The sequence below is a fragment of the Geotrypetes seraphini genome, chromosome 7 (assembly GCF_902459505.1).
Source record: "Geotrypetes seraphini chromosome 7, aGeoSer1.1, whole genome shotgun sequence".
Classification (NCBI taxonomy): Eukaryota; Metazoa; Chordata; class Amphibia; order Gymnophiona; family Dermophiidae; genus Geotrypetes; species Geotrypetes seraphini.
In genome coordinates, this window is record NC_047090.1 from 45,701,329 (window position 1) to 45,719,889 (window position 18,561).

Here is an 18,561-nt window from a genome sequence, read left to right on the forward strand (position 1 = left end):
CTATCCAATGGACTATTTGGTTCCTCCAACATTTGAGGTTTGAAATAAACTTTCCAAAATCCCAGCTACAGCCCTCTCAAAACCTACAGTGCATTGGAGCTGTATTGGACACTGTGCAACTCAGAGCATTCCTTCTGCAACAACGTCAGGATGCTCTCATTCAGCTTTGTCAAAATGTATCATCCCTCACTTCGCTCTCAACGAGACACATGATGGTTCTCCTAGGTCACATGGCCTCTACAGTTCACATGACTCCTTTTGCCAGACTTCACCTCAGAATTCCTCAATGGACCCTGGCATCTCAGTGGGTGCAGGCTTTCAACCCAGTCTCTCAGCACATTACAGTGACTCCTTTGTTGAGACAGTCTCTCCAGAGGTTTACTGTTTCAAACGCCCCCTCATCAGAAGGTCCTCACGACAGATTCCTTGACCTACGCTTGGGGGGCTCATCTCGATGGTCTCCGTACTCAAGGGCATTGGTCCAGCACAGATCGTCGGAGCCACATAAATCTTTTGGAACTCAGAGCAATTTTCAATGCTCTCAAAGCTTTTCAACATCTTTTTCACGATCAAGTAGTCCTCATTCGTACAGACAATCAAGTCGCCATGTACTATATCAACAAGCAGGGAGGAACAGGATCCCCTCCCTCTTTGCCAGAAAGCTCAGAAGGTTTGGAATTGGGCAATTCTTCACAATGTCTTTCTGAAAGCAGTCTACATTCAAGGAGAGAAAAACTATCTGGCGGACAAATTGAGTTGTCTTCTACAACCTCACGAATGGACACTCAATTCATCGCCTCTCCATCACATTTTTTCTCAGTGGGGAACTCCTCAAATAGATCTCTTTGCGTCTCCCCACAACAATAAACTTCCTCAGTTTTGCTCCAGGATCTACTCTCCTCAACACCTGGATACAGATGCTTTTCTTCTGGAATGGACGAGCAAATTCCTATATGTGTTTCCTTCAATCCCTCTCATTTTCAAGACACTCGTCAAATTCAAACAAGAACATGCCACCATGATTCTCATAGCTTCTCAATGGCCCAGACAACCTTGGTTCTCCCTTCTACTTCAACTCAGCAGCAGGAAACCACTACTTCTACCAGTTTTTCCATCTCTGCTTACACAGAGTCAAGGGTCTCTACTTCATCCCAACCTGCAGTCTCTGCACCTGACAGCTTGGTACCTTTCAACGAAAATGCTGATCTCTCAATTTGTCAAGGACATTTTAGAGGCTTCCAGGAAGCCTACCACTAGGCAATGCTACAACCAGAAATGGACTAGGTTTTCTGCTTAGTGCACTCTTCATCACAAGGAGCTTCAGTCTACCTCCTTGTATTCAGTTCTGGATTACCTGTTTCATTTATCTCAGTCAGGTCTCAAATTAATATCCATTAGAGTCCATCTCAGTGCAATTGCTGCTTTTCATCAGCCTCTTGAGGTGAAACCCCTCTCTATTCATCCTGTGGTTTCCAGATTTATAAAAGGACTTTCAATGTCAAACCTCCTCTCAAACCGCCTCCAGTGGTTTGGGATCTCAATGTTGTTCTTGCTAAGTTGATGAAGCCTCCATTTGAACCAATGTCTTTGGCTCATCTCAAATTTCTCACTTGGTTTTTCTCATTGCTCTCACGTCTGCTTGCAGAATCAGTGAGCTACAAGCTCTAGTAGTGGACCCACCTTTCACAGTATTCCATCATGACAAGGTGGTCCTCCTTACTCATCCAAAATTCTTACCAAAAGTTGTTTTAGAATTTCATCTCCATTGTACTTCCGGTGTTTTTTCCAAAGCCTCATTCTCATCCTGGAGAAACAGCATGCTTTGGCTTTCTACTTACAAAGGACTAAGCCACAAAGGTCTTCTCCTCAACTTTTTGTATCCTTCGATCCAAACAAGTTGGGATATCCAGTTTCCAAGAGAACCATCTCCAACTGGTTGGCTGCTTGCATCTCTTTCTGCTATGCTCAGGCTGGACTGTATCTAGAGCAGGGGTGTCAAAGTCCTTCCTCGAGGGCCGAAATCCAGTCGGGTTTTCAGGATTTCCCCAATGAATATGCATGAGATCTAGTAGCATACAATGAAAGCAGTGCATGCAAATATATCTCGTGCATATTCATTGGGGAAATCCTGAAAACCTGTCTGGATTGTGGCCCTCAAGGAGGGACTTTGACACACCCCTGATCTAGAGGGTCGATTCACAACCCATAAAGTTAGAGCCATGGCGGCATCTGTAACTTTCCTTAGATCTACTCCTATTGAGGAAATCTGCAAAGCTGCCACCTAGTCCTTGGTTCATACATTCACCTCTCATTATTGTGTGGATTCTTTTTCCAGGCAGTTTTACAAAATTTATTCTCCTGAATTGCCAACACTCCCACCATCCCATTCTGGTTAGCTTGGAGGTCACCCATTTGTGAGAATATGCTGCCTGCTTGTCCTGGGATAAAGCACAGTTACTTACCGTAACAGGTGTTATCCAGGGACAGCAGGCAGATAGATATTCTCACAACCCACCCACCTCCCCTGGTTGCCTTCTTAGCTAGCTATCTGAACCGAGGAGATGCCGAGGAGACACGTGCCCTAAGACGGGCGGGAAGGCACTTGCGCATACGCAGTGCGGCAGTTGCGAACTTTCTAAAGTTTTTCAAACAAGTCTGATTAAGCTGTCCGCATCGGGGCTCCATAGTTGTCGTCGCCCATATGTGAGAATATCTGCCTGCTGTCCCTGGATAACACCTGTTACGGTATGTAACTGTGCGTTAACAGTAATCCAACTGTGACAACACCATCGTTTGTAATACTTGTCTAAAGTCCCAGTTAGTTAGCACATTCTTCAAATGAGACAATTTCCACATAGCAAAATAAGCTGACTGAACTACTCTGAAAACCTGAGCTTTAAAGGATAGTTTAGTGTCTAGCATTACACCAAGGACCCTGATTTCCTCACTAATTCTAATCAAATGGTCACACACCTAGATCTCTGGGCCATAGATATTCATCTGCCTCTCCTACAATCATAATTTAGCCAAAAATATTTAATCAGGACTTATCTTTAGAAAGCTGAATTAATAGAGTCTTCATCAAGAAGATTGGTTTATAATCATGAGGTTTCTGCATTTAGCTGCATGATCTTTTAGTACTCAAACGCAATTATCTTATATAAACAAAACTTTTTTGAACCCTACTGCTGTATGTGGGATAATGCCTTATTATGTAAGTTACATGGGAGCTCTGCCTATGTTCCTCCCATGCTCTACCCCTTTGTATGTGGTCTGTAAGCTAAGCAGCTATTTGTAGAATAGTTGTACATAAATGCTAGTATTCTAAGCTTGTGAGAAAATGCCCTTTTTAATGTGTAACTCCTTAGATTGAGCAGAGGGGTTCAGACATGGCTACAAAGGAATATGTATATACATTTTCTTTATGCCAGGTTTTGAAAAGCCGTCTAGACACTTGGAAAAAATGCAAAGAAATGCAGAGTAATGCATTTGGGGATTAATAATCGGAAGGAACCGTATATGCTGGGAGATGAGACTGATATGTATGGGTGGGGAGAGGGATCTTGGGGTGATAGTTTCCAAAGATCTAAAGGCAAAAAAACAGTGCGACAAGGCGGTGGCTGCTGCCAGAAGGATGCTGGGCTGTATAAAGAGAGGCATAACCAGTAAGAAAGAAGGTGTTGTTGCCCCTGAACAGGTTGTTGGTGAGGCCTCACTTGGAATATTGTGTTCAGATATGGAGACCATATCTGGCGAAGGGCATAAGAAGACTTGAAGCGGTCCAGAGGAGGGTGATGAAAATGATAGGAGATTTGCGCCAAAAGACTTATGAGCCTTGAATATGTATACCCTAGAGGAAAGGAGGGTCAGGGGAGATATGATTCAGACATTCAGATACTTAAAAGGTATTAACATAGAATAAAATCTTTTCCAGAGAAAGGAAAATGGTAAAACCAGAGGACGTAATTTGAGGTTGAGGGGTTGGTAGACTCAAGAGCAATGAAAGGAAATTCTTCTTTACGGAGAGGGTGGTGGATGCCTAGAATGCGCTCCCAAGAGAGGTGGTGGAGAGGAAGATGGTGACGGAGTTTAAAAAAGGTGGGATGAACACAGAGGATCTAGAATCAGAAAATAATAGTAAATAGTGATGAATTAAAGTCAGTACTGGGCAGACTTGCATGGTCTGTGTCTGTATATGGCCGTTTGGTTGAGGATGGGCTGGGGAGGGCGTCAATGGCTAGGATGGTTAAGATGGAGTGAGTTTTGAAGGAGACTTCAGTAGTTGGAACCTTAGCACAGTACAGGGCAGAGCTTTGGATTCTTGCCCAGAAATAGCTAAGAAGAACCAAATAAATTTTAGATTGAATCAGGCTGGGCAGACTGGATGGACCATTTGGTTCTTTATCTGCCGTCATCTACTATGTTACTCTAAAAAGAGGACATGTCTGGGTAAATCTGGATGTCTGATAACCCTACCTATTCAGAAACGGAAGAAGAGCTGGAGGGATGGACGAAAATACGCTGGCAATTTTGACCAAACCAAAATTAGGTGTAGGTTTCGGTGACAAAATCAAAAGTGAAATTCAGTTGGCTTCTAAAGTTGTTGGAACAGATTCTCCCATAGAAAGGTATGGGGTCATTTTTTATTTTTGTATTGAGGGAGTGGCTTCATTTCTCTTCTGCCCCCCTCCACATGCAGATACAGTCAAACCTCGGTTTGCGAGTAACCCGGTTTGCGAGTGTTTTGCAAGACGAGCAAAACACTTAGCAAACTTTTGACTCGCAAACCGAGTGTTGACTTGATTTGCGAGCCCCCCCCCCGATAACCGGCATCGCTTCCCCCCCACTCGCAAAGGCGCCCTCGCTCCAACCATTCCCCCACCCGTGCAAACTGGCCCCCCCCCGCCCGAACAACTTAAACTTACCCCCCCTGTCTGAGATTCTCGGCGAGAGGGAGAATTAGAAGTCCTTGAGCATGTGCAGATGCATGCTTAAGGCAGGCAGAAGCCGGAAGATCTAGGCACCGGCACGATCTGTGCCTGCGTGCCGGTGCCGATGCCAGATGGGGATAAGTTTAAGTTGTTCGGGTGGGGGGGGGGGCCGCTTGAAACAAGGGGGCCTTTGCGAGCAGGGGGGAGCGATGCCAGTTATCGGGGGGGGGGGAACGTATCAAAGCGAGTTTCCATTATTTCCTATGGGGAAACTCGCTTTGATAAACAAACATTTTGGATTACGAGCATGCTCCTGGAACGGATTATTCTCGTAATCCAAGGTACCACTGTACTTTTTTCTCTAAGATAGAAGCTTTTCCAGCTCCCTTCTTGAGTAGAGTTGTCTTATCTATTCTTGCTACCAATGCTTTCCCAGCGGACGGATCCCACCCACAGTTTGTGACTAGAGCTGCTTCCAGTGTTCTCATATTGTGCTAATAGCCACAGTCTCTGCTCCTAGTTGCACTGGAAGCAGGCGGAAGTTGGAGAACTGCTGATAAGAGATTTTAAACTGAAAAATGTGAACATATTACCCATGTTGCTTTCCAGACACTAATGCAAAATCCTTTTTTTTTTTTTAAAAAAAAATCTTTATTCATTTTGAAAACTTACAGCAAGCGTACAGGAATATATCATTAATAACAACAATAACACTTGTAATTCTCATATAATTCTAAAAACATAAAAATTATATCCCGTCCCACCCACCTTCTTTCAAATATTATAATCAATTATATCATAAATATAATATAAACATATAATTTAGTGAAATTTCCAGAAAAACTCCCCCCCACCTCCCCTATGTGTACATATATTCATCCAAGGAAAATGATGTTTACTCATTACAATATCGTTCCAATGGCCCTCAGATCTTTATAAAATTATTATAGTTCTCTTTCTTTATTGCAATTGCTCTTTCCATCTTAAAAATATGGCATACCGAATTCCACCAAAATGTATAATTAAGATTAGTATAATTTTTCCAGATTAATAATAGTTTGTTATTATGTGCTGATAGTTGGTCCGATGGTAGTGGGTTATCATATGTTGTGGTTTTCACTAATGCAAAATCCTGTTGAACCTTGGCAGTTCTAACCACCTGAACCCGAATATATCTCAAGCCTCTCCCCTCCCCGCCAAAACATCTGGACCCATCTAGTAGTGCTTTAATCTGATCCTGCCTACAAAAGCAAAATATTTAGTTGGCAATACATATAAGAACTAAAAAGAAAACTGTTAAAACTTGGTCTGAAATTTTCACAGTACAGTTGAAAACAAAAAAAATGAAATATAGATCAGAATGACTAAAATGTATTACAATCCTTGTCTGGGGGTTGGGTATAGTGTGCGGCTTGCAGGTTGGTAGGGCATTTGTGGGTTACAGTCAGGTTGGGAGAGAATAGAACAGGGAAAAGTTATTTGGAAGGAAGAATTCTCTAACTGTTTCATACATACATATTTCATTGTATGTTTTTCTATGCTTGAAAAGCATTTGGGTTTATTTTTGTTGGGATAGGGGGAGGGGGTGGGCTTATTTCTCTGAAACTTTCTCTGTAGCATTTGGCTCTTTCCAGAATTCATGTGTCTTTTTAATGTTTTTTTTCCATGTGTCAGGATTAACATAATTCCATTATTTTTTTGGAATACTTTTGCCCACATAAGTTCTTGATCTCTTCTGTATAATTTTTTCCAGTGTTATTGGGTTAGAAAGAATGATAAATAAATATCAATCAAGAAACAAAAGTGAATGCATTATTCTGTAAAATGTTAAAATTGTAAAAGATTGAACTAAAAAAAAAAAGAAACAAAAGTAAAGAAAATGTTTACCCAATTTCTATACAATCAAGGCTAGGTGCAGTAATAAAAAACATAAACAAGAAGCAAGCAGTGTTCTAATGTCAAGAATTTAGGGTGATTAAGGGCCAGATTCACTAAACTTACCGATCCTGTACCGATCGTCACAAAACTGGCTTTGCGATTGTTCGTGTTCCCTGACCAATTCACTAAACTGCTGTCCGATGAATCTCCGATCTGGACATGCTAATGAGGGGAAATGCCATGCAAAAGTAGGAAGCGATCGATTCACAAAACAGAAGAAACACCGATTGGGTTTGCCGATCTGAAAAAGAGCAACTGCTGAGAACCAGTCACTTACTATCCTTGCTGACTTTTCTGCCCTGAAATATCAGTATCAAGGTTACAACCCCATATAAAACAACCATTAAAATTAACAATAAAACTGTAAAATAACTTTAAATATGTGTAAGAAGTCATTCGTGTTTTAGATTCTGTAAAATGCGCATTGCGAGCATGTGGGTTTAAACCGTGTTCTGTTCGATAAATGTCCATAGTCTGGCTACACAAAAATAAATGCACTGCGTCGGTCACAAATCATTCCTTTTTTAAAAATGTCCAACTAGTAGGACCAGCAAAAGTAAACTGTAGCCACCCCTCCCCCTTTCATTTGGGCTCGCTTGTCGTGTATATATGACGTCACGGGGTTGCATTGTTTGCAGCCATCCAACAGTTTGCAATTCCTTCTTCCAAACCTTTGAAAACCTCCTCAGCTCCGGCTACAGCTTCAAACAGCTTGCACCAAAAGCTCCGAAGAGAACAGATATCTCTCTTCTGGTGTTCTTTATATTGCATTTTATACAACAACAATACTTTGCGGTCATCACATTCGATGCCTGCCAATGAAGTGCGGGGATAAACCCCATCTACTAACTATGTAGTAAAGGGCAAAGAACAATTGCATGCATAAATTGCATCAATAACCAACAAGGATATTCTGCGCATGCATTTCGATCACTCTTACAGCAATCCATTGGATCGCTGTAGGGCGTACGTTGATCAGATCATTTGCATGTAAAATCGTTTGTGAATTGGTCACTCAGCAAAACTCAGCCAAGAATCGTCCAATGATCCAGTCGGTAAGTTTAGTGAATCGGAGCCTATATTATGACATACTTGGTATTTGTAATAATACTGTAAGTGTCATCATAACAAATCCACCAAATAAAGGGCGTGCTAAAAATAAATACAATAAAAATCAGTGTTTTGCCAAGCTCTTAAATATTTTTGTAGTGCCCCAATTTTTTTTTGTTTGTTTGTTTGTAATAGCCTGTTGATGGAATGGATGACATGACCAAGGTCTTGCTCTTGTTTCTTCACAACTGTCTTGTTCCTTTATACCTAGGTTGTGTATTCTTTTTGTGCTTGGGGGTTTTCTACATGTTTCGACCAAACATCTCCTTTGTGGCACCAGTGCAAGAGAAGGTAGTTATTGGACTCTTCTTCTTGGGGGCCATCCTCTGCCTCTCCTTCTCATGGCTTTTCCACACGGTCTACTGCCACTCTGAAGGAGTTTCTCGAGTCTTTTCCAAGTACGTATACATTTTAATTTGCAGACTAGCACATGTGAATATAACCCCACTTCAAATAATAATAAAAGCTTAAGTATATTTCTCTGATAACCATCTGAATTCCAGGCACATCATTTATATTTAATAGGGACATATTGTGCTGTCACACAAGTGATATTGAGTTCTATCCTGCATAGCTGGCAAATAGATTCTACATACAGCCACCTGCATAGCATTTTCTTTTGTTGTACTGATTTTTTTTTCCTGTTTATACAACTAATAGGACCCCCCCCTACCCCGAGCATTGTATAGTCAAACTTGGCTCTCCAACCAGCCTTTTCTAATGTTTCCTTCTACTTTGTACTTTCAGTTCATTCAGAATCAGGAGTAGTAATTGGTATTTTGATAATGGAATTTGATATACTCCTTTTCTCTTGGGATAATCAAAGTGGTTTACATTTATTAAAATACTGAGTGGAATGGAGTGGGTAGATGTGAATTAGAGAATGACACGGTGAAAAAATTGGTCCCCGTCACCGCCCCGTCCCCGTCTCACCATCCCCGTCACCGCCCCGTCCCCGTCTCACCATCCCCGTCACCGCCCCGTCCCCGTCTCACCATCCTCTTCACCGCCCCGTCACCGCCACTGCAATCCCATTCACTTTTCTTTATTTACGTATAAAGGAAACATTCTTTAAAACTTTAAAACTTAGTTAAATATTAGTTAATAACTATACAAAAACAAAACACGCAGAGAAAAAATTAATTAATATAAATTCTCAAAACTGACACATTTTGATCACTAAATTTAAAATAGTTATTTTTCATACAGTTTTTCAATCACTAATCTTCCACCACCCCTGGGGCTAGCAATGCAAAAACAAACACGACATGTACTTTAAATGCTGCCGTGATTAGCATAGTGACCGCGGCTACGGCTGCAAGTCTCCCCTCCCCCCAGCGATCACGGCAGAAGGGCACCCAACCCCTCCTGTAGACCCCCCCAACGGCCCTCCCGACAATCGCAGCAGAAGGGTAACCAACCCCTCCTGCCGGTCCTCCCAATGGCCTCCCCTAAGATCGCCGGCAGGAGGGTACCCAACCCCTCCTGCTGGACCCCCCCCCCAACGAACCCTCCCACCCCGGAACCCCCTTAGTCTTACTTTCCAAGTTGGACCGGACGGCTCCTCACACGTATGGCCAGCAGGCTTGCCTCCGTCCAAATGAGGCGGGCCCGCCCCTACCCTGCCCAACCCACAGGATCCTAGGGCCTGATTGGTCTAGGCACCTAAAGCCACTCCCGCTATAGGAGGGGCCTTAGGTGCTTGGGCCAATCAGGCCCTAGGATCCTGTGGGTTAGGCAGGGGAGGGGAGGGGCGGGCCCGCCTCATTTGGACGGAGGCAAGCCTGCTGGCCATACGTGTGAGGAGCCGTCCGGTCCAACTTGGAAAGTAAGACTAAGGGGGTTCCGGGGTGGGAGGGTTCGTTGGGGGGGGGTCCAGCAGGAGGGGTTGGGTACCCTCCTGCCGGCGATCTTAGGGGAGGCCATTGGGAGGCAGGGGAGGGGAGGGGCGGGCCCGCCTCATTTGGACGGAGGCAGGCCTGCTGGCCAGACGAGCGAGGAGCTGTCCGGTCCAACTTGGAAAGTAAGACTAAGGGGGTTCCGGGGTGGGAGGGTTCATTGGGGGGGGGGGTCCAGCAGGAGGGGTTGGGTACCCTCCTGCCGGCGATCTTAGGGGAGGCCATTGGGAGGACCGGCAGGAGGGGTTGGGTACCCTTCTGCTGCGATTGGCAGGAAGGGTTGATCTGACAAATGAGGAGCACGGTGAAACACAGGTAAATAGCGGTTCCTAGAAGGGGGTACATTGGCCCGCGGGGACAAACCTGTTCACCGTTTCCGCGGTCGGTGAATGGCCTTGTCCCCGCAGCGACTGCTAGTTTTCTTCCCCGTTTTCGGCGGTGACCCGCGGCTTAAATGCGGTGGCCGCGGGTAAACCGTCACCGTGTCATTCTCTAATGTGAATCACTTGTTTACTTTTTCCAAAAATACTAGGACTATGGGGAACATTGGGGGGGGGGGTTCTGGCGTTTTGAGTTTTAGTGGTTTCTGGGATTAGTACTCGTGTCCCACTCTAAAACCCTAAAATCACTATTTTTTATTTTTGTATTTGGCTCCAGTGACCCATTTTTGGCACAATGTTTTGTATGGTGGCCATCTTGAATTTTTAGCAATCTGATTTTAAACTCTTTTTCTGCTTCAAAACTGCTTGTTTTTGCAAATGACTGCCTCTGATGGATGTCCCAGGACTTTCGGGTTCCGGATCCTGCATTGGTTGCAGAGTTGCTGGCTGAGGAGTGAATGTATACCACATGCTGCAGGATGCAGAAGGAAAGGGTGGGAACTGTGGGCTCAGCCCCCAATAAGTCTTTGAAGGTCTTGGAACCCCCTAAATCACGGAAAAAAAAACAGTCTATGGGGATCCTGCTCGGATGAACTGAGCAGTTATGGGGCGAAACACAAGTGTGTGGTGGCAGAAGATGCATCTCTTTTCCAGTCTGGAGCTATGCCAGGAGCCTCAGATCCCCCAATGAAAATCTTCTCAGATCTTTTCAGCCTTTTATGGAAAGCCTATTTAACAAGACTGGGAAGTGCTTCACTGCCTATGGGTGCATCTACTTTGCGATCCTTTACCAAAGCAAGCGTCTCCACCTCAAACCACTCTGGCTCCCAGTGTTAGTGACCCTTCAAATCAGGATTGGAATGATTCAAAGTCCCTCTCCATGCCTTTGTTTTTTGCAGGGCTCTTCTGCAATGGTGAATGATGTACATAAGAACATAAGAAATGCCTCTGCTGGGTCAGACCCGAGGTCCATCGTGCCCAGCAGTCCGCTCACGCGGCGGCCCAACAGGTCCAGGACCTGTGCAGTAATCTTCTATCTATACCCCTCTATCCCCATTTCCAGTAGGAATTTGTCCAATCCTTTCTTGAACCCCAGTACCGTACTCTGCCTTATAACGTCCTCTGGAAGCGCATTCCAGGTGTCCACCACACGTTGGGTAAAGAAGAACTTCCTAGCATTTGTTTTGAATCTGTCCCCTTTCAACTTTTCCGAATGCCCTCTTGTTCTCTTATTTTTCGAAAGTTCGAAGAATCTGTCCCTCTCTACTCTCTCTATGCCCTTCATGATCTTGTAAGTCTCTATCATATCCCCTCTAAGTCTCCTCTTCTCCAGGGAAAAGAGACCCTGCTTCTCCAATCTCTCAGAATATGACAGGTTTTCCATACCTATTATCAGACGTGTTGCTCTCCTTTGAACCCTCTCGACTAATGCCATATCCTTCTTAAGATACGGCGACCAATATTGGACGCAGTACTCCAAATGCGGGCGCACCATCGCCCGATACAACGGCAGGATAACTTCTTTCGTTCTGGCTGTAATACCCTTTTTGATTATACCAAGCATTCTGTTCGCTCTCTTAGCGGCCGCTGCACACTGTGCCGACGGCTTCATTGTCATGTCCACCATTACCCCCAAGTCCCTTTCCTGGGTACTCTTATTCAATAACATCCCTCCCATTGTATAGTTGTACCTCGAGTTTCTGCTCCCCACATGTAATACTTTACATTTTTCAATGTTGAACTTCATCTGCCATTTCGCCGCCCATTCTTCTAATTTGTTCAAGTCCCTTTGCAACTTTTCGCAGTCCTCTGTAGTCCGAGCTCCATTAAATAGTTTGGTGTCGTCCGCAAATTTTATTATCTCGCACTTCGTTCCTGTTTCTAGATCATTTATGAAGATATTAAATAGCAGCGGCCCGAGCACCGAGCCCTGCGGGACACCACTCGTGACCCTCTTCCAGTCGGAGTAGTGACCCTTCACTCCTACCCTTTGTTTTCTACCCTCCAACCAGTTTCTGATCCATCTATGTACGTCTCCTTCCACCCCATGGTTCTTCAGTTTCCGGAGTAGACGTTCATGGGGCACCTTGTCAAAGGCTTTTTGGAAATCTAGATATATGATGTCTATGGGGTCTCCTTTGTCCATCCGTTTGTTAATTCCTTCGAAGAAGTGCAATAAGTTCGTTAGGCACGATCTTCCCTTGCAGAAACCATGCTGGCTGGTTATCAGAAGTTCATTTTTTTCAAAATGTTGATCGATGTTTTCTTTTATCAGTGCTTCTGCCATTTTCCCTGGAACCGAAGTCAGGCTCACCGGCCTGTAGTTTCCCGGGTCACCTCTTGATCCCTTTTTAAAGATGGGCGTAATGTTGGCTATCTTCCAATCTTCCGGGATCTCGCCTGTTTTCAGGGATAAGTTGCAAATTTGCTGCAGTAGTTCCGCTATCTCCTCCTTTAATTCCTTCAGAACCCTTGGATGTATGCCATCCGGACCTGGGGATTTGTCAGTTTTTAGTTTTTCTATCTGCCTACGAACGTCCTCAAGGCTCACTTCTATGGATGTTAATTTTTCTGCCTGACTTCTGTTGAAGAATTGCTCAGGTTCCGGTATGTTGGACGTGTTTTCGTTTGTAAATACAGACGAGAAGAACATGTTAAGCCTTTCTGCCACTACCTTCTCCTCCTTCACCACTCCCTTCCTGTCTCCGTCGTCCAGCGGTCCCACTTCCTCTCTAGCCGGCTGCTTCCCTTTAATATATCTGAAGAATGGTTTGAAATTTCTTGCTTCCCTGGCTAGCCTCTCTTCATACTCTCTTTTGGCTTTCCGAACCTCACGGTGACATTCTTTTTGATGCTTCTTGTGCTCTTTCCAGCTCCCCTCAGTTTTGTCCTTTTTCCATTTCTTGAATGATTTTTTCTTATTGCCTATCGCTTCCTTCACTGTTTTGGTTATCCACGCCGGGTCTTTTGTTCGATTCTTTTTACACCCCTTCCTGAATCTGGGGATATACAGATTTTGCGCCTCGCTCACCATGTCCCTGAAGAAGGACCAGGCATGATTTACCGTTAGCCATGTTTTGGAAGTGTTCCTAAGTTTCTTCTTTACCAATTCCCTCATTGCTTCGTAGTTTCCTTTCCTGAAGTTAAAAGTTGTCGCAATGGATCTCTTGCCTTTTGACACTCCTACCTCAACCTTGAACTTGATCATATTATGATCGCTGTTTCCCAACGGTCCCACTACTTCTACTTCCTTTGCAGGTCCCCTTAACCCATTTAGGATTAGATCCAGAGTGGCATTTCCTCTCGTCGGTTCTCTAACAAGCTGTTCCATGAAACAATCCTGTGTAGCTTCCAGGAATTTTGTCTCCCTAGCACATTTCGAGCTTCCAAGCCTCCAGTCTATCCCAGGGTAGTTGAAGTCTCCCATAATAACCGTGTTGCCGCTTTTGCATTCACGCTTCATCTCGGCTTCCATTTCCTCATCGATATCTCTGGTTTGCCCCGGTGGGCGATAAAACAGGCCCATCTTTATTTCAGGCCCTTTCCTTCCCGGTATTTTAACCCATAGAGATTCCGGCTTGCTGGCCGTCTCTGCTGTGTCCATTTGTGTGGATTGTATGCCTTCCTTTATGTATAGGGCTATTCCACCCCCTTTTTGTCCTGTTCTGTCCTGGCGATAGAGCTTGTATCCCGGTAGTGCTGTATCCCATTTGCTTTCCTCATTCCACCATGTTTCAGAGATTCCAATGATGTCGATGTCTTCTGCGTTGGCCAAGGCTTCTAGTTCCCCCATTTTGTTTCTTAGGCTCCTTGCATTAGCATATATGCACTTTAGATCCTGGTATTTTGCTGTCCTCCTTTCCTTTCCCTGTGCTTCGGTCCATATTTTCTTCTCTTTTGCTGCAGACATTGTAACCACTTCTTCTGGATTAGTCGACTCCTGTAGTTTGTCCCTTGTTCCTTCCCAGCCATTTTTCCCCTCGGTATCTTCACAGGATACCGTCTTCCGAATCGTCGACCCTTTGTCAACTGTCGGCTTTCCCCTTCTTCTTAGTTTAAAGCCTGTTCTATTCCTCTCTTGACGTTGTTTGCTAGGAGTCTAGTTCCTGCTGCGCTCAGGTGCAGTCCATCTTTCCTGTATAGCTTGCTCTTGCCCCAGAACGCCGTCCAGTTCCTCACAAAGTGGAATCCTTCTTCCTCACACCATCTCCTCATCCACATATTTATTGATTGTAGTTCCTCCTGCCTTTTCACATCTGCCCTCGGTACTGGTAGGATCTCAGAGAACACTATCTTCTGGGCTCTCATCTTCAGCTTCCTTCCCAGAATCTTGAATTGTTCTAACAGCGTGCTTCTTTTGTAGTCTCTCCTGCTGACATCGTTCGTCCCGATGTGGATCACTACAGCGGTCTCTTCTGTCTCCGCCCCTTCCAGGATCATTTCAATTTTGTCCCCGATGTCCTTGGTTCTTGCTCCCGGAAGGTTCTTGTAGGGTCCCTTTTGGGATCCAGCAACCAGGGGGCAAGTGCGGTGGCGGATCACAATGATGATCCCTACGTGCATCATATTTTCAGGTCAACTTCAGTTTCTCATGTCATTTCTGCCACCCTGTCTATACTGAAGCTCAATGCCCAGCAGCCTTCCACCTCACAGTGCTCCTTACCTGGACGATTGACTCCCTCTTTGGTGGACTGCGAACGTGCAGTCCAGCAAGTGGTAGACCTGTTACAGGTCATGGGCTGGATAGTCAACTTTTGAAAGAGTCATCTTCAGCTGACTCAGTGCTTTGGAGTATCTGGGCGTCCGCTTCGACACAGTGCAGAGCCATGTTTTTCTTCCCGAGCCACACATACAGAAGCTGAGGATGCAGATCCTCGTGATCTTGGCCCTTCCGAGTTCCACAGCCTGGCAGTATCTGCAGGTGCTGGGCTCAAGGGTGGCCTCTTTAGAAGTGGTACTCTGGCCGAGAGTTCATATGCGTTCCCTCCAGTACTCTCTTATGTCCAGATGGTTTCTGCAACATCACTCCCTGCAGATGAAGCTCTCCTGGATGGCAGAGGTGGTACAGCCTGCATTGGTGGCTCTAAGGGGGAGAACTTTAGCAAGGGGCATACCTCTTAGAATCGATTCATGGGTGACGCTCACAACCGACGCCAGCCTCAGCGGTTGGGGTAGGGCCCTTGCTGCAGGTCAAATGGTCCCCATTGGAATGCAAGTGGTCCATCAATCATCTGGGACCAAGAGCCATTTGGTTGGCCTTGCTTCAGTTGAAATCTTTCTTGACGGGAAAAGCAGTTGGGGTGTTTTGGACAACGCCATAGCAATGTCTTACATAAACAGACAGGGTGCACCAGAAGCACTGCCCTTCACGTGGAAGCTCAGAAGTTATTCCAGTGGACGGAACTTCACTTACAAGCTCTCTCTGCAGCCTATGTGGTGGGAGCAGAGAACGTCCAAGCCAACTGTCTCAGCTAGCAGACTCTGGATCCTGGAGAGTAGTCTCTGTCTCAAAAGGCATTTTCCCCTCATGGTTCAGACTTGGGGCAAGCTGGGCATGGACCTCATGGCCATGGCCAGGAATGTGAAAGCAGCCTGCTTCTACAGTCACAAAGTTGAGCAGTGAATAGCAGGGCTGGACGCCCTGGTCCAGCCATGTCCTGCAGATCTTCTTTATGTATTTCCACTGTAGGCCATGGTGTGTTGGATCGTTCACAGGATAGCGACCCATCGTGGTCTAATGATCCTGGTGGCTCCGGATTGGCCCTGAAGACCTTGGTATAGATCCCTGAAGCTGCCTGTTTATCTGTGCTTCTCAGTCAAGGCCCAGTCCAATGGAAAAACTGGAATGCTTTGGTCTTAGGCATGGCTCTTGAGCATGTGGCCTTGATTTGGAAAGGCTATTCGGAGGTTGTGGTTACAACTTTCATTAGAGTTAAGAAGCCTGCAACTGTTGTGACTTATGCTATGAACTGGAAGATCTATCAGTTATGGTGCGCCAAAGAGCAGCTAGAGTCAGAGTGGGCTCCCGTGACAGTGATCCTTGCCTTTTTATAAGCTGGTCTCGAAAAGGGCCTTGCAATTTCGTCTCTCAAAGTGTAGAAGGTTGGGATCTCATGCTTTCGGGATTGGAGCAGCCTTTATTCTTTGGCTTCTCACTCAGATGTCACTCGGATTTTGAGGGGTGCTCTCAGGCTGAGACCCCTGTTACGCAGACCATTTACATCTTGGCATCTCAATGTGGTCTGGAAGGGCCTGGCCTGTGCTCCTTATGAGCAATTTTCGGAGGCTACTTTTCTAGACCTTAAGACTCTTTTTGGTTGCCATAGTATCAGCAAGAAGGATCTTGGAATTGCAGACCCTCTCCTACAGAGAACCATTTCTCCATTTCACAGTCAGGTGTTTTGCTGCACACAGTTCCTTCTTTTCTTCTGAAGGTGGTCTCCACCTTCCACGTTAATCAGGAACTTCATATGCTCGCCTTTTAGCCTATGGATTTGGCCAAACAGGATAAACTTCTGTGCAAGCTGTCTTGAGCTAATGACTCCAAGCTTTCTGATCTTTTTGTACTAACAAGTCACTCAAGGAGGGACAAGCCAGTCTCCAAAGCTTCCATTGCCAGATGGATTTGCATGGCAATTTCCTCTTCTTACATTGCTGCCGGTAAACAGTCGCAGATTTCTCTGGCAGCACATTCCATGAGAGGTGTAGTGACCTCCTGGGCAGAATCTCAAGCTGTTTTGTCTGATGAAATCTGCAGAGCTGCTACTTGGGCTATTCTGCACACCTTTATAAAGCTCTACAGCAGTAGTTCCCAACCCTGTCCTGGAGGACCAGCAGGCCAGTCTGGTTTTCAGGATAGCCCTAATGAATATGCATGGGTCAGATTTACATGCCTGTCACTTCCATTATATGCAAATTTCTCATGCATATTCATTAAGGCTAGCCTGAAAATCTGACTGGCCTGGTGGTCCTCCAGGACAGGGTTAGGAACCACTGCTCTACAGAGTGGATGTGGCAGCTTGAGAAGATGTGGCCTTTGGATCCTTGGTTCTGCGGGCAGGCTCATCTGTCTCTCCCTAGCTGTATGGTACTGCTTTGGTACACCAGCTACAATACGGACTCCTTTGTATCTGCAACAGGATGAGAGACTAGGTTCTTAACTTGTTAATCTGGGGTTTGGTAGGATACATAGGAGTCCGTACTCCCTTCCCTGTGCGGTTTTGTTCTGATTTGCCTGAATTGTGCCTCAGACTTTGCAAGTGTCCATCTCGGGACCTCTTCTACTGTACTTAGGATTAAGAAAAGATGTTTTTCAGGTACTGGAGGTTTCCCTTTCTCTTTCCTTTTGGGAGGGTCCTTGGCAGATTGGCTTGGAGTTACTCATGTGAGTGATGTATTGTTCTCTGTTTTCTTGTTAAATGTTTATTAATCATTGTTCTATTTTCTAAGTTTCAGAGCAGAGCAGGATATGTTTATTGCTGGGGGAGTTCCCCATACTACCTCTCCTTCTCTTATCTTATGTTTCAGTTGAGTTAGATTGCTTTGGTACCAACTGAGGAAGAAGCTGTGCTCCATTGAAGAAGGAGAGAAGTTTCAAGTGCTTAAAGAGATATCCTTCTGCAGTTTGTGGGAAATGGGAATCAACAGCTACAGTATGGACTCCTAGCTATCCTAACAGAAGCTGGATTAATGAGTTAAGAACCTCATACCATTGGCCTATGAAGCATGCACTAATTTATCTACTTGAGTATGAAAGAAAGTAGCAAGCATGTTGTGACATATCTCAAGGTTACTCCTGCAGTTGCAGCTCAGTGTGAGTCTAATGTTCCAAAAGACAGGATGTCAGGAGAGTCCTCGTGCAAATCAAGTAAGAAACTGCTAGATTTGAAGCTCCATTCAGTGATGAAATTTCTCAAAAAAGAAGGGAAAAAACCAAAGGCAATCCATGAACACATAATTGCAGTTTATGATGAGTCTGCCCCATCATCCTTCAAAGCAAAATTTTGGAGCAAGCAGTTTGTGGGTTAAAGAGTTCATTGAAGATGACTCTCACACTGAATGGCCTGTGGAAGCAAGTTGAAGAATTTATTTTGTTAGAAGACAAATTATGGTTTCTCGAATAGCTAAAGAAATGGGCATCTCAGCAGATACAGTTTGGAAAATAATTCATGAAAAGTTGAGCATGTCCAAGGTTAGTACAAGATGGGTTCCAAGAACGCTGACACCATTTCAGAAGGCCATGAGGCCCCAGTGCTTTGTGAAGCCCGAGTGAATTTTTTGCATCATTTGGTGACTAGAAAGAGA

At 45.0% G+C, this 18,561-nt stretch overlaps 1 protein-coding gene across 3 annotated transcripts in view; it reads left to right on the forward strand.

The window, feature by feature from the left end:
* The window catches only part of ADIPOR2 (adiponectin receptor 2), a 180,834-nt gene that overhangs the window by 98,433 nt on the left and 63,840 nt on the right, over positions 1-18,561 (forward strand). For all 3 annotated transcript variants that reach the window (XM_033952465.1, XM_033952467.1, XM_033952466.1), the window contains exon 5: positions 8,191-8,377. In XM_033952465.1, coding sequence (XP_033808356.1) covers positions 8,191-8,377 — 187 coding nt within the window. The remainder of the gene's footprint in view (positions 1-8,190; positions 8,378-18,561) is intronic.